The sequence below is a fragment of the Entelurus aequoreus genome, linkage group LG07 (genome assembly GCF_033978785.1).
Source record: "Entelurus aequoreus isolate RoL-2023_Sb linkage group LG07, RoL_Eaeq_v1.1, whole genome shotgun sequence".
In the NCBI taxonomy this organism is placed as follows: domain Eukaryota; kingdom Metazoa; phylum Chordata; class Actinopteri; order Syngnathiformes; family Syngnathidae; genus Entelurus; species Entelurus aequoreus.
In genome coordinates this window covers 25,827,969-25,844,498 of record NC_084737.1, presented here as the reverse complement: position 1 = coordinate 25,844,498, position 16,530 = coordinate 25,827,969, and the positions used below count along the sequence as shown (strand labels likewise).

Sequence of the window (16,530 nt, the reverse complement as noted above, 5' to 3'; positions counted from 1 at the left end):
AAAAATATTTTTTTGCAAAACAATAATTATAATCCGCAAATGTGCCGTTGTTCAGTGTCTGTACTGTCTATAGCTCGGCATATCAGTAGGTGACAGAAGGCAGCTAATTGCTTTGTAGATGTCGGGAACCTGGTTTGTCGTAATCACAATATGGCAGCGTGCCAGTAAAAAGGTATCTAACGCTTAAACCAAAAATAAACAAAAGGCAAGTGCCGCTAAGAAAAGGCATTGAAGCTTAAGGATGGCTATGCTAAACGAAGCTAAAACTGAACTGGCTGCAAAGTAAACAAACTCATAATGCTGGACGACAGCAAAGACTTAGAGTGGGTGGAGAAGCAGACGGCGTCCACAAAGCACATCCGTATATGACAATCAACAACAAAATAGGAGCGCAAGACAAGAACTAAAACACGACACACAGGAAAACACCAAAAAACTTGAAATAAGTCACGGTGTGATGTGACAGGTCGTGACAGTACACCTACTTTGAGACAAGAGCTATAGTGATGCATGCTTGGTTACGGTTTTAATTCGTATCCAACAATTGCGAGAACGACTTTTTACTGTCACTATCGGCTGCTGGGTTTCATTTTTTAATGTTTTCTGCTAGTGGTGTGCCGCCGCATTTTTTCAATGAAAAAAATGTACCTTGGCTCAGAAAAAGTTGAAAAACGCTGATTTGGAGGAAGTATGAAGTAATGCAAGACTGTGACTATGCAAAAAAAAAAAGAAAAAAGCGAAAAAAAAGTGTTTTGAAATAAGAGCTGTCTCTTAGCTAATTGTTATGCTTTAAGTTGCAAGCAAACATTGGAGTTACAAGCATACCCGCCATTAATTAGTGTAACAGGTAACGGGTAACATCCAAAACATCTGGTGTTACCCGCTGCAGCAGTAGCTTATATAGCTAGAGATTGACAAAACTTTGTTCTTCTAACCATGGAAAAAAAGAGTGTAAAGGACAATGTCGTCAGGAAAACAACAACCAATAATGCTAGAACAATATCTAAGGCGAACCTTAATCCACAAAAATATGGAAAAGCTGTTGCTGGTGTGTTTGACAGAAAAACAACCGCAGGAAGGAGATACCAGAGAAGTCCACTCCCCAAGGTAAATAAAGTACATTATCATTACATCACTTCATGAAACTGCTGTGGTTGTTAGTATTGCGTTTTATTGTATTGTCCTCATGCAATATTTATTATCTAAAAGTTTTGATTTTTTTTAAAAGACATGTTACGTGTTACAATCGTGCTGAAATGGCCAGAAAGCACCAAATACTTTGATTTGAATTCACTTCAATGGGAGACATTGATTTGAGATACACATGTTTTGAGTCAAGAGCTCCATCATTAAACCAATTAAGCGCGTAAGTTGAGGTGTTACTGTACTGTCTATCTCATAAAAACATTAAGTCTCCAACAGTAGTTCTAGTTCTACTGTACAAATATGTGACTATTGTTTGTAGATGATCTAAACATTTAACCAGTAATAATTAGTGTCTTTTCCCAAAGGTACATTATTATTATTATTTGTCTTATCAGTTTATTGTCCTCATCATCAGCATCATCACAGCAGCCACAACACAGGAGGTCCAACACAGTATAAAAATAATTTAAGAAACAGTACCTCCACATTCATCAACCTGGATTTCCTTTCCTTCAACGTTAACAGGCTACTAATTGCAACCACAATCTCCCTGCGCTGCTGACAGTCCTACTGAACCTGCACTGATCTGGTCTCTAGGACCAGGAGGACTACAGGTTGACAGGTGGTTTAGCAGCAGGGAATGTCATCCGAAGCTCCAGTGCTGGTAGAGGTCAGAGGCATCACATTTGTCCATCTGAATAACACTTCCGTTCAGCTGTAAACATTTCCCACCGCTTGGATTCTTCAAAAGGTTCTCCTGAAAAGGTAGAAGGGTACCGACATTGATTGACTGCGTGTGGAAACGTGGATTAAAAACAGCCCAAACCTCTGTGAAGATCCACTTCTGTTGTGGGGAGACACTTGTGCCCTTCCCACGCAGCTTGCAGATCTCAAACTTCACCTGGACGGTATTAGGCACTGCATGAAGACACAGTTCCTCGCCGATATTATGACGCAGGTCACTATGGGAAGTGTACTCAAAGTACTGGAGAAGAGGTACCAGTTAAATGGCTCAGCCTCCTTCAGATTTCTAACCGTGTGACAGTGTGTGTACCTGATTGCCTCCCGTGTTGTGGCAGTTGTACATGATAGGAGATTTCCCCGCTGGTTTTGGTTCACCAGTGTCCAGGCAAGTTTTAGATCCCGCGTTCCTAAGCTGGAGCAAGAGGCAAACTGAATGACATGTACAGCCTGGGTTTTACATTACCTGTAGAGAAACGTCACTTACTGCTCCAAATTTTACTGGGGTTTCGTCTGGAATGAAAGCTTCTGGGTAGACACTGTTTAGGTACCAAGTGAAGTTCTTGCACTGTAAGTTCTCCTTCAGTTTTAGACGATCAGAGATGTCCCCGTAGGTGTGCTGCAACCAATAGCGGAAATGCTGTTATTAGGGATCAAGGGATGTACAGTAAAGGCCAAAAGTTTGGACACACCTTCTCATTCAATGTGTTTTCTTTATTTTCATGACTATTTACATTGTACATTGTCACTGAAGGCATCAAAACTATGAATGAACACATGTGGAGTTATGTACAAAAAAAGGGGAAATAACTGAAAACATGTTTTATATTATGGTTTCTTCAAAATACCCACTCTTTGCTCTGATTACTTTTTTGCACAATCTTGGCATTCTCTCAATAAGCTTCAAGAGGTTGTCACCTGAAATGGTTTTCACTTCACAGGTGGGCTTGAAGCTCATCGAGAGAATGCCAAGAGTGTGCAAAGCAGTAATCAGAGCAAAGGGTGGCTATTTTGAACAAACTGGAATATAAAACATGTTTTCAGTTATTTCACCTTTTTTTGTTAAGTACATAACTCCACATGTGTTCATTCATAGTTTTGATACCTTCAGTGACAATTTACAATGTAAATAGTCATGGAAATAAAGAAAACACATTGAATGAGGAGAAGATATGTCCAAACTTTTTGGCCTGTACTGTATATCGTTAAGATTTTATCGGTACAAAACCCTTATTGATATTCCTTATCGATACCGGTATTTATCGGTACTCTTATCTGTACTATATATACATTTTGGAAATTAAGATGTGAAAAAATTTATTTTTATTTGCATTTGTATTCAATTAAACCAGGGGTGTCCAAACTTTTTCCACTGAGGGCCGCACACTGAAAAATCAAAGCAAGTGGGGGCCATTTTGATATTTTTTATTTTAAAAACCAATACAATATATGTATAAAAAATATACATTTAGGCCTCCACTCAGGCTTGATACCGGGGACTCCAACAGGTTTAGGTAAAAAAAACAAAAAAAAACAGTCATTATTTAGTATTATTACTATTATTATTATTCAAAGTTTAAATATCTAGATCAACATTAGGTATCTCTGTCAATATAACGTTTTTATTTTTTTTATTTTTTTTAGATTTAAGTTGTATGCCCTTTTTGTCAAAGAAAACCCAGTTTTTTATGGAAAAAACACAAAATATGAAATATTTTCCCCCAATAAAATTTTAAATTGGAACATTTCAGATTATATAATAATTAGAGAGGGCAGCACGGTGGCAGAGGGGTTAGTGCGTCTGCCTCACAAAACGAAGGTCCTGAGTAGTCGTGAGTTCAATCCCGGCCTCGGGATCTTTGTGTGTGGAGTTTGCATGTTCTCCCCGTGACTGCGTGGGTTCCCTCCGGGTACTCCGGCTTTCTCCGCACTTTGGACATCCCTGAATTAAACCATAACACCTCCAACATGATGTACTGTAACATCTCAGACCAGGGAAGTCTTTTACCAACACCGTTTTTTTTAAGTCTTAAAGAAGTCAACTATGTGTGCAGTGTAAGGTGAAATGCAGTTATGTCATCTTCTTGTTAAGACCACACAGATCCATCACTGCGTTTCTTTTTTAATTACAATTACACACAGCTGGAAATTATATTTATATATGGCATGCATGTGCAGAGCACACACCTTTTACATGATATATCATTCATATACATCGTATAAATCAATACAGTCAATTAGCATATTACGTGGGTGTGCATTTTGCAACAATAGGAATTGTTATAGACCCGGTGAACATATGTAACGCTCGATCGTCCAGTTTGTAGTCAAGAGACAGAAAGAAGTGAAACACAGTGGCCTAGTGGTTAGAGTGTCTGCCCTTAGATGGGTAGGTTGCGAGTTCAAACCCCGGCCGAGTCATGCCAATGACTATAAAAATGGAACCCATTACGTCCCTGCTTGGCACTCAGCATCAAGGGTTGGAATTGGGGGTTAAATCACCAAAAATGATTCCCGGGCGCGGCCACCGCTGCTGCCCACTGCTCCCCTCATCTCATAGGGGTTGACCAAGGAGATGGGTCAAATGCAGAGGACAAATTTCACTTAACTTAATGCCACACAAACGTGACGCAACCTGTCAGGCACAACGGCTGCTATCTTGCTTGAAAGCAACTTTATGGATTATTATATTATATTGCCTCAATTTTTCACTTAATGGATCGCTCGGAGGATGGTCGGTAAAACGCAGTCGCAATATTTGTGAGATAAGTGCGTTCACTTCGAACTGACACAGCGTGCGTGACTTTGAGGAACTTCTGAGGGGGAAATATTGTTGTGTTACAAACTTTGTGTGGTGTTGCTTCCTTATTTGTCATTATTCAAAGCTGATTTTAATGTGTAGCAGTGGCCGCTGAACTGAATGTGACAGCGTGTCATAATTACGTCGGTCAGCTGGAACAAAAAAAAAAAAAGGATGGCAGAATTGAAAGCTACGTATAATTTTTTAAACAAAATAAAGTGGCTAGTGCACAATAACTAAAAGCTAAAGCAAAAACTACTATCGATTCCCATTTAAGTATTTTAATTTTGCCCTCAAAGCTTTACTGGATCCAAAGACTTGCTCCCTGACTTTGTAAACAATTACAAAATAGTCCAAAAAAATAGATTATACTGTATAATAACGACAAGAACAACAAAAAGAAAAATATCGATCGAAACACTTTAGTATCATTTATATACTGATACTACACTAGGTATGGATAGTATCGACCTCTGGATCGATCAACCCTACTTTACATTGAAACTTTAACCTTCTTGTGTGTAGCATGCTTAGCCATTCCTCTTTCTTTAGTCCTCCAGTGATATTGTACTTGGAAGAAACTCATGTTTATTTCCCACCATGGTGGTGAGGATTAGTATCTTAGAAACGGCTTCGCACTGTGGAGTCATTGTAACGTGGTCTCCAATTTACGAATCTTTCACGTGAGTACAAGCTTTTTTATCCTGTGTCCAACACTGGGACACAGCTGCGGTAAAGATCGCCTGGCTCGGCACCTCATTCAAAACTCAAAAATCCGACATCTCTATCTGTTGTAGCTGAAAGAACATCATTTTTTTTGTTTGCGCAGTTGGACCGACTGTAACGAGTAGCGCTATTGTTGTGAAGGCCGGCCGTGTGTGACTGGTGGGAAAAAGAGAGCTCTTGACGTTTGAACAAGAGATAATTTTTTTGATGTGACATTTTAGGGCCCCGAGGCCTGTGTTAGCCTAACAGTATGTCGGCTCCTGCCTGTGACACTGACTCCCCATACTGACCTTTCTGGCCATTTCAGCAGCTTTGTTGTTACGGCGATAGTAGATCTGCTTGTAGTTATCGAGCCACACTTCAGCCAGGCGCACTTGGTTGCGAGTGATCTCTATGCCCTTGGGGAAGGTGTGCGGGCTCTTGGTGCGGAAGACGTGGCCCACCACAGAGCAAGGAATGATCTCCATCTGACCGCCACACTGCCACACCTGCCTCGCATGTATGCAAAACAAAAAAAGCAACGCAGATGTTGATTAGACAATAGTTGAACTCATTTTCAACCGTAATCATTTTCTACTGTTTGTCCCTTTTAGAGTCGTGGGCGTGGGGTTGACTGGAGCCTATCCCAGGACCCAGGAACATAGATAGACAGACAACCTTTACCTGCTCAGTGGCCTTGTGGTTAGAGTGTCCGCCCTGAGATCGGTATGTCGTGAGTTCAAACCCCGGCCGAGTCATACCAAAGACTATAAAAATGGGATCCATTACCTCCCTGCTTGGCACTCAGCATCAAGGGTTGGAATTGGGGGTTAAATCACCAAAATGATTCCCGAAGGGATGGGTCAAATGTAGAGGGTAATTTCACCACACGGTGTGGTACTTTAACTTTAACTTTAACATTCACACTCACATTCACACACTCGGGTCAATTTAGTGTTGCCAATCAACCTATCCCCAGGTGCATGTCTTTGGAGGTGGGATCAAGCCGGAGTACCCGGAGGGAATTCATGCAGTCACGGGGAGAAAATGCAAACTCCACACAGAAAGACCTCAAACCAAGGACCTTCTCACTGCGAGGCAGTAACGGCAACCCCTGCACCACCGTGCTGTCAACTAACTTGAAAAACATAAAAAGTAAATGACAAAAACTTTTTATTGGAAAAAACCTTACAGGTTGCCTGTTCAGATATCAATGCAATAGAAATGATGCACTTTGCAGCCTGTAGCAAATTGAGCAATAGAATCAGAAGTACTGAAGTGAAGAAATAGGATAAATCAAAGCAGAAGATGAGGATTCATCCACAGGTCCGTTTTCCACCGCTTGCCCCAGTACGTTCAGAAATGATTAAACAAACAGATCATTAACCCACAATGCATTGCAAAAGACGGCAGCTCTCCTGTTTGTTTTCATTTCAGACAGAGAATGAGTGCATTTTGAATGTGAAGCTCAAATGACTGACCCGAAAGGACATTTCCAGATTCTCGCCACCCCAAATCTCCATTTGATCGTCATATGTTCCAATGTGTTCAAAGTAGCTCTTTGAGATGGAAAAGAGACCTCCAGCAAAAGTGGGCGTTCTGAAAATGGTAAAAAAAAAATAATGTTTTCACGGTGGTTCCAACGAGACCAAAGCCAGAGTCGGATCGTCGTCTTACTTGACAGGGTAGGTTTCATCCTTGCGCAGAGCACTGGCTTTTGAGGGGATCGCCTCCCAGCGAAAACTCAAGCCCCAGTCGAAGTTTCCCCGGTTGTAGGCGCGGTCAGTGGCTTTGGGCTTTGAGAACGCAAAGTTCTTGTGGTCAAGTGTGGCGATGTGTGGACTGACCACAACATTTGGCACTTCGACGATGCGTCTGAGCAGCGGTTCTAACCAACCGTGGAAACATTCGCCTAGAACCACACAATGTCATGTTTGGGAACATTTGTAGTGTCGTTAAGAAGACAAATGTAAAGCCAACATCATCCCCTAAGTAGCAGTACTACTACTGCCACTTGTCAATAATGTGCTTATGTGTGCTCACAGTGGGCATCAAGGAAGGTGAGCACTTCGCCCTGGGCAACACTGGCGCCGAGCAGCCTGGCCGGGACGAGGCCCTTCCTCTCCTGTTGCCTCAACACGCTGACAATCTTCAGCTGACGAACAAACTCCACCAGTTGGCTCTGCAGATACTCTGCGGGGATACAACGACATCGACTGAAAGGTTGTCTGGAGAGCCTCCTGAATGCTTACTGTTGACACCTATTAAAAGTCACAATGTAATTGACACAATAACTAATAACCGTCAACCAGGGAATGGTCAACTGTGTCATAAATGTTTTTGTTCGTGTGTGTGTGTGTGTGTGTTTGTGTGGAAAGCAGAGTAGGCTGGGGGCGTGGCTTACTGGCTGATCTGCTTGTCACAATGTCGCCAGAATAATAATAATAACCACTGTTAAAAAAAACAATAAAACAGTGCCTATATTTTGGAAGTGGCTGACTTTTTGTGCATACACTGATGGATCGGGTAGCTCAGTAAATCTGGCAGAGACAAGAACAATTTTCTGATGCTCTGCTGTATGAATGAATACATGCGTCAATGAATGAATGAATGTGGCTGCCAACATGGAGGATTATATATTCAATAGAGGTGTAAAAAAAAAAAAAATCAATATCTGGATTAATTGCGACACTTATATGTAATGATTCTTAATTGATAAAAAAACATTAAAAAGCCATTTAAAAAAAAGAAAAGAAGAATATATATATATATATATATATATATATATATATATATATATATATATATATATATATATATATATATATATATATATATATATATATATATATATATATATATATATATATATATATATATATATATATATATATATATATATATTTATTTTTTTTAATCCGTCCTGTCCAGCCACTTTTGGCAAATCATATCTGCTGTACAGATTTACTTTAGAAAAGAGAAGTGTGGAATACTTCACTTGCCTTATTTGTATTTGACTTTATTAAATATATGGGTATAATGTTTTAAACAAAACGATCTATTATCTATTTTATGGAGGAATGTAGTTAATCAGAGAACTGGCACCCAATGTTATTTAAAAAGTATTTATTTAATCGTTTTGAATGGAGAATCAATTCTGAATCGATTCATTACCCCAAAGAATCAAATCGAATCGTGTGGTGCCCAAAGATTCTTAGCCCTAATATCAAAGATTAACTACTTTTTTTTAAATTGGACTTTTAGCAAAAACAGAGGTTATCATACAAAGTATGTTTGCATGGAGGATAGACAGTGCTGCTATCAATAGAGGGTAAGAAAGACTCCAAATTTATTTTTATTTCATCATTTGATAATATTTTTAATAAAATGAATTACTCCTTTCTTTTTTCTTGTTAAGATCTTACGGCGATTACGGTGACAGCAACTCCTAAGGCAACATACCTTAGCGGGTGTGACTTACTTTTGCATGTATGCCCTGGGCGGGACCTTTTTAACATTGCGTAGGTACTCAAAGCAAATGTTTTTGTTCTAACTGCAACGTCTAATCGCAGTAATTGGGCGGAAATTGCTGCCATTGAAAAAAAAACTGGTGTGTCTGCATTACTGTCAGTGCTGGCATCATCCACCAAAATGATCTCTTTGAGCAGGAAGGCAGGGGACGTGTGCAGGACGCTGTACACCGTCCTGAGGAGGGTGGACCAGGCCTCGTTGTGGAAGACTATTATAACGCTGGTGGTGGGCAGGGGAGGACAGCGGGGGAACCTCTGCTTCACACATCTGGAGGCGGTGATTGAGAGAAAGAAAAGACAGTATATATAATTTAACTGCAACAAGGGTTTTTAAAGTGTGAGGTGCGCAGCAGCTTGAGAAAAATAAAGTTAAAGTCCCAATGATTGTCACACACACTGAATGTGGTGAAATTTGTCCTCTGCATTCGACCCATCCCTATGTTCACCCCCTGGGAGGTTGAGGTGAGCAGTGAGCAGCAGTGAGCAGCAAAGGAATCCATCCTATTTGGGTCCCACATCAACCTTAAGAAAGTCAATGACTTCACTATAAAAGTGGGTGACATTGTTATCACCAAGAAAGATGAGGTCACCTACCTAAGTTCCATTCTAGAGGCAAATTTTTCCTGTGATAAAATGGCAACCAAGGTAATCAAAAAGGTCAACCAACGAACAAGATTTCTCTACAGAATCTCCTCTCTGGTCAACAAAAGCACCATGTTGATTCTAGCGGGAACTCTCATTCAACCCTTTTTCGATTACGCATGCACCTCCTGGTACCCCAGCAACTCCAAAACCCTCAAAACAAGCTAGTCAGATTACTTCTAGACGTCCACCCCAGATCAGACCTCACTCCTACCCACTTCTCCAAAGTGGGCTGGCTCAGGGTGGAGGACAGAGTAAAACAACTTGCACTGAGCCTAGTCTATAAAATCGGCTACACCTCCCTGATACCGAAGTCAAACTACTTCCTTAACGTAAATGACCACCATAACCACAACACCAGGGGGAGCTCCACTAACCACGTCAAACCCAGATTCTGATCTAACAAAGGTCTTAACTCATTCTCCTTCTATGCCACATCAATGTGGAATGCACTCCCAACAGGTGTAAAAGAAAGGGCATCTCTATCCTCCTTCAAAACCGCACTAAAAGAACTCCTACAGGCAACTTCAACCCTTAACTAACACCCTCCCCCTTCCACATCCCACCTCCCCGGATTGTTAATAATCAAATGTAAATAATCAAATGTAGATACTTATTATTTTGCTTTCTGATCTCTCTCTCTATGTCCACTACTTGCTGTACATATCCTACCAAGTTAGTCCTACACTGTTTCAATGTCCATTTCTCTGATGATGCAATTGTTGATGACTGAAGTGTTGATATCAACCAAACCCTCCTCATCCCACCCCCCGGATTGTAAATAATGTAAATAATTCAATGTATATACTCTGATGATTATCTTGTGTGATTACTGTATTATCCATTCATCCATTTTCTACCGCTTATTCCTTTCGGGGTCGCGGGGGGCGCTGGAGCCTATCTCAGCTACAATCAGGCGGAAGGCGGGGTACACCCTGGACAAGTCGCCACCTCATCGCAGTGACTGTATTATGATGATAGTATATATGATGATAGTATATTTATAGTATATATCTGTATCATGAATCAATTTAAGTGGACCCCGACTTAAACAAGTTGAAAAACGTATTCGTATTTAGTGGTCAATTGTACGGAATATGTACTGTACTGTGCAATCTACTAATAAAAGCTTCAATCAATCAATCAATCAAGCAGCCTGCGGCACGCTCAGGAATCTTTTGGTGATTTAACCCCCAATCCCGACCCTTAATGCTGAGTGCCAAGCAGGGAGGCAATGGGTCCCACTTTTTGAAGTCTTTGGTATGACTCGGCCGGGGTTTGAACTCACAACCTCCCGATCTCAGGGCGGACACTCAAACATTTACATGTATTTTTTTCGAACCTGCTAAGCTCACTTCATAGGCAAAATGTCCAAGGTAGCGAGTGTCTTGTGAGTGCAGAAAACTTCACAAAATGTTCTCCAAACAATACGTTTTTTGGGTAGTCTCCATGACAATTATAACCTGAGAGAAAGGGAGGCTCACTATGCTGCACTTTGAAAAGCCCTCAACTGGAATGTTTATTTCCATGATACTGGCGAGTTATCTACCTGAGAAGCTATTGTATCAATGGAAGTGGGTTGTGAGTAGGGATGTGCCGATCGATTGGATTTTCATGAAAAAGTATGTGATCGCCATCGCCGATTAATGCCTTTTAATGTCGATCACAAAGACGATCCCCTTTGGCTGATACTTCTTATTTTTCGTCCCCATACTGACGAGCGGCTGGTAGCTAATTATGTACCTCTGTGTACACAGTATGGAGCCGCTCCCCTAAGCTAAAAATAATCACCTCTATTACGGCTATTAAACTGCATTTCTCACTATCTTAAGTACGGTTACTACTGGAGGATGAGGCTAAATGTGTTAGACACCGAGAGCAAGCCAATAGATGAGCCACCCGCCAACATAGCTTGAAACAACATAAATGAAACCGCGTTGCAGCAGCGAGGTAACACGTCATTATTTGATCATAAATGTATTATATGGTAAATGGGTTATACTTGTATAGCGCTTTTCTACCTTCAAGGTACTCAAAGCGCTTTGACACTATTTCCACATTCACACACACATTCACACACTGATGGCGGGATCTGCCATGCAAGGCCCTAACCACGACCCATCAGGAGCAAGGGTGAAGTGTCTTGTTTAAGGACACAAGGGACGCGACGAGGTTGGTAGAAGGTGGGGATTGAACCAGGAACCCTCAGGTTGCTGGCACTGCCACTCCCCCAACTGCGCCACGCCGTCCCCATTGTATATAATAATGCACTTATTATAATTAACAAGTAGAGTCCAGAGAGAGGATAATATAACGTATAACACAACACGTAAAGAGAGGGATTGATCCTCAAACTGGTGGTGTCGACATCAAGTAGTATATGAGCGATACCAGAGTGATAAGGTCGATATTTTTTTTTTTCTCCAAATAAGTATTATGTTGTTTGTGGAAATGTTGGCAAATAGCGGAATAATTCCCTGCACACAGGCGGACATTGAAGGCAAAAACTGATTTATTTAAATTAGTAGCAGATAGTAGTTTTGGGGTTAGAGGAGCCAGATGAGGTGGTTTGGGCATCTGGTCAGGATGCCACCCGAACGCCTCCTTAGGGAGGTGTTTAGGGCACGTCCGAACGGCAGGGGGCCACGGGGAAGACCCAGGACACGTTGGGAAGACTATGTCTCCCGGCTGGCCTGGGAACGCCTCGGGATCCCCCGGGAGGAGCTGGACCAAGTTTAGTTTAGTTTATTAAGGATCCCCATTAGTCTACACCGCAGTGGAGACTATTCTTCCTGGGGTCCAGGCAAAAACATCACACAATCACAAAACAAAAGATTAAAATGCAGTACAACATGATCAAATAATAAAATGTTGTAATACAAAAATAGCAACAACAAAGAACCAAAAAAATAATAATAACTTCGAGTTTACATAATATTGTTCATAACAAAGATAAAAAGAGCAATATAAAAATAGATATATATATATTTCTGCAAAAAAATAAATAAAACAAAGAACCAATGGCCTAAAATATATACATTAGTGTACCAAAGACAAACAATAAGTGACGAAAAAAGTTCCCTCCACCATTTTCTACTGCTTGTCCCATAATCAATAAAATAGTCAATAAAAACAGTCATGACATTAGGTAAAATCTAGAATAATCTCTTTCCGCAATACTTCTCCTCTTAGTCCGGGGGTCGGCAACCCGCGGCTCTAGAGCCGCATGCGGCTCTTTAGCGCCGCCCTAGTGGCTCTCTGGAGATTTTTCAAAAATGTATGAAGAATGGAAAAAGATGAGGGGAAAAAAATCTATTTTTTGTTTTAGTATGGTTTCTGTAGGAGGACAAACATGACACAAACCTCCATAATTGTTATAAATCACACTGTTTATATTAAACATGCTTCACTGATTCGAGTATTTGGCGAGCGCCGTTTTTTCCTACTAATTTTGGCGGTCCTTGAACTCACCGTATAGTATGTTTACATGTAGACCTTTCTCCGACTTTCTAGGACGTGTTTTATGCCACTTCTTTTTCTGTCTCATTTTGTCCACCAAACTTTAAACGTTGTGCGTGAATGCACAAAGGTGAGTTTTGTTGATGTTATTGACTTGTGTGGAGTGCTAATCAGACATATTTGGTCACTGCATGACTGCAAGCTAATCGATGCTAACATGCTATTTAGGCTAGCGATATGTACATATTGCATCATTATGCCTCATTTGTAGCTATATTTGAGCTCATTTAGCTTCCTTTAAGTCATCTTAATTCAATTTATATCTCATGATACATGTAATATGGCTTTTAATTTTTTGTGGCTCCTGACAGATTTGTTTTTGTATTTTTGGTCCATTATAGCTCTTTTAACATTTTGGGTTGCCGACCCCTGTTCTAGGACGTGTTTTATGCCACTTCTTTTTCTGTCTCATTTTGTCCACCAAACTTTAAACGTGCGTGAATGCACAAAGGTGAGTTTTGTTGATGTTATTGACTTGTGTGGAGTGCTAATCAGACATATTTGGTCACTGCATGACTGCAAGCTAATCGATGCTAACATGCTATTTAGGCTAGCGATATGTACATATTGCATCATTATGCCTCATTTGTAGCTATATTTGAGCTCATTTACTTTCCTTTAAGTCCTCTTAATTAAATTTATATCTCATGATACATGTAATATGGCTTTTAATTTTTTGCGGCTCCTTACAGATTTGTTTTTGTATTTTTGGTCCATTATGGCTCTTTCAACATTTTGGGTTGCCGACCCCTGTCTTAGTCTATTCTTAAAACCCACTCTGCTGGTGATTGATACCAAATATTGTGGAAGTCGATTCCAGTAAGTGATTGCCCTATACATTACAGTCTTTTTCAAAACATCACTTTTGGGTTTAAGACGGGTGAAAGCACCTCTTAGGGCTAACCTGGTACCATAGTTGTGACTTTCACTAGCAAGCAACAGCTGAGAATACAGATATGAAGGTTTATGGTATGTATAGATTGTTTTTAAAAATAGAATCAAACTACACGCTAGTCTTTCACCAACTCTCATCCATGACAATTCATTATGCATGATCTCAACGCTGGTCCTAAATGAGCAATGGAGAGCTAGTCTGGCAGCTCTGTTTTGGGTAAGCTGGATTTTATTGAGTTCTTGTTTAGATGCATTGGACCAAATTGCTGGGCAGTAGTCAATATGTGACAATACAAGGGATTGTATAACTTGTTTCGTAGTTGTGTTAGTTAAAAAATAGGCACTTCTTCTTATGATTGAGATGCTTCTGCTCATTTTTTTTACTATGTTATTAATGTGAGTGGCCCAAGATAGTCTTTCATCTATTGTAACTCCCAGCAACCTGGCTTCTTTAACTTGTTCAATATGAACTCCGTTCAAAGAAACATTCAATATATGGACCAAGTGGCTGGGGAGAGGGAAGTCTGGGCTTCTCTGCTGCCCCCGCGACCCGACCTCGGATACGTGTAAGAAAATGGATGGATAGTAGTTTTTGCTTTTGTTTAGTTATTGTATGTCACAACAGATGAAATGGATTAAATATTGTGGTAATATTGTTCAACTGTCAATAGCACACACCATAGATATATTTCAAAATGTACAGTTAATACTTGTGATGGTATCGTATCGGCCGATCTCACTCATGGATGATCGGAGTCGTCAGCCTAAAACCCTGACCAGACAATCCCTAGTTGTGATATGCAAGAGTGAGAAATGGTGAGAGATCTTCTTACTCTGGAGGCCGCGTGTCGTTGCCAAGACTGCGGCTGAGAGAGATGCGGTCGCTGGCAAACTGATTGAAGCAGTGCTTAGTGTCGCCCGCCTGCTTCTCCTTCTCCTCTTCTGGGGACAGATCGGCTTTTTCAAATCCCTTCCCATTAGCTCCGGGGGCGTTGGGGTCCTGCGGCGGTCTCTCCAAGTAAGGCTTGAGCTCTTCCTGGCTGTAGAAGCCAGGCGGGCAAGCCGTCTCCTGGGTGGAGTTCTCCACCTGTTCTGGGGGAGGAGGCGGAGGCGGCAGAACACCGATCTGGATGCTCTTAATGTTCAAGACCGTATCACGGACCTTCACCATCATCATGTCCTTCTTCTGCATCAGGTCCTGGAACCAAGGGTCGTCGGCGGTTGGGCGGCCAACCTCCATCTGGAGAAGTACCAAGACCCCCATGAAGATAGCCGCCCCGATGAGAGCCCACTTCACAGGGGACATACGCCTCCTTGGTAAAAGACGCATGCTTCCGCTCCTTCAACACTCCAGAGGAAGTTGATTTAAGATTTAAGAAATGGCAGCAAACGAACAATTAGCCGTTGACAAGATTTGTTCAAACAGCTCTGCCTTCAGGTGTCTCCTTCCACCCTGCCTCGCCTTCCTCTGTGGGAGTCTGAGCTAGGAAAGAAACAGAAGCACACCTCAGCAAGCAGCACCTGCCCCTCCTGGAGCCATGTGACTGCAGGTTTACGCCCACATTATGTGACTCCGCCCCTTTTCATGTGTGCACCTGCTGATGAATGTTTGACATTTGGAATGCGACGTCACAACTACTTCACCCCCCCCCCCCCCCCCCCCCGGACTTTGAGCACTACAACGTTTCCTGTTTCCTGGGTGGCCCAAACAGGATATCAATGCCATGTAGACAAATGTTTTTTTTTTGGACTGACATACTCTTACTTTGCCATCATTTATTTATGCTCATCCTCATGAGTCATTCAGGAGGGGCCCCTAAAGAAATGGAGTGGCACATTGCAAACGGCTTCCTGACAGCTAACATTACCAAGTAGCTCTAAATCGAGCACATTCAAACTTGAAATTGAACAAACTAGTATAATTTTTAGAAATTACAACAAAAAAAATAACTGAAATAAGTACAATAATGTAGTTGATCTACTGTAGTGATTCTCAAATGTTCGGGCTCCATCGAGTGGCACGCCAAAGAATCACTTAAATAAGATTTATAAACTCTACAAATATGAATAAATGGGAACTAACCTGGAAACCTTTACTGACATATATTGAATCATAACTTATAGACCAGTGGTTTTTAACCTGGGTTCGATCGAACCCAGGTTCGAGCCTCCGCCACGGAGGTAAAGACACATCCGACTTATCATGTAAATAAAAACTTCTCCCTATCTGCGTATTATGGATACCCCCAAACAATGTTCCCTCTAATTTTCCATCTGATTTGTTGTTTGTTTGATTGATCGATTGAAACTTTTACTAGCAGATTGCAAAGGAAGAGAATACATTATATGAAACAGTACAATTTACACAGTACAGTACATATTCCGTAAAATTGACCACTAAATGGTAACACCCGAATAAGTTTTTCAACTTGTTTAAGTCGGGGTCCACGTTAATCAATTCATGGTAATGTGTGTAAGGTGTGTAATTTGTTGTGAGTTCATGCACTGTGTTGGTTTTGTTCTTTGAACAAGGTGATGTTCATGCACGGTTCA

The 16,530-nt window shown here is 41.1% G+C and overlaps 1 protein-coding gene across 1 annotated transcript; it reads right to left on the bottom strand.

The window, feature by feature from the left end:
- Positions 1-1,053: 1,053 nt before the first annotated feature.
- Positions 1,054-15,442, bottom strand: LOC133653004 (polypeptide N-acetylgalactosaminyltransferase 6-like). Its single transcript, XM_062051987.1, has 10 exons — positions 14,811-15,442; positions 9,018-9,190; positions 7,436-7,585; positions 7,070-7,304; positions 6,874-6,991; positions 5,704-5,901; positions 2,375-2,506; positions 2,201-2,302; positions 1,973-2,131; positions 1,054-1,903 (listed from the first exon to the last, which is right to left on the bottom strand). Exons 1-10 carry the CDS (start codon positions 15,305-15,307, stop codon positions 1,790-1,792), a joined length of 1,878 nt encoding a protein of 625 aa, XP_061907971.1. The 5' UTR covers positions 15,308-15,442; the 3' UTR covers positions 1,054-1,789.
- Between the last annotated feature and the right edge of the window lie 1,088 nt (positions 15,443-16,530).

Excerpts from the sequence above, each read along its gene's own strand:
- LOC133653004 (XM_062051987.1), bottom strand. The coding sequence starts at position 15,307 with ATGCGTCTTTTACCAAGGAGGCGTATGTCCCCTGTGAAGTGGGCTCTC. Across the intron at positions 9,191-14,810 it reads AACGACACGCGGCCTCCAGA|ATGTGTGAAGCAGAGGTTCC; the intron begins GTAAGAAGATCT and ends CACCGCCTCCAG. Across the intron at positions 5,902-6,873 it reads ATCTGGAAATGTCCTTTCGG|GTGTGGCAGTGTGGCGGTCA; the intron begins GTCAGTCATTTG and ends CATGCGAGGCAG.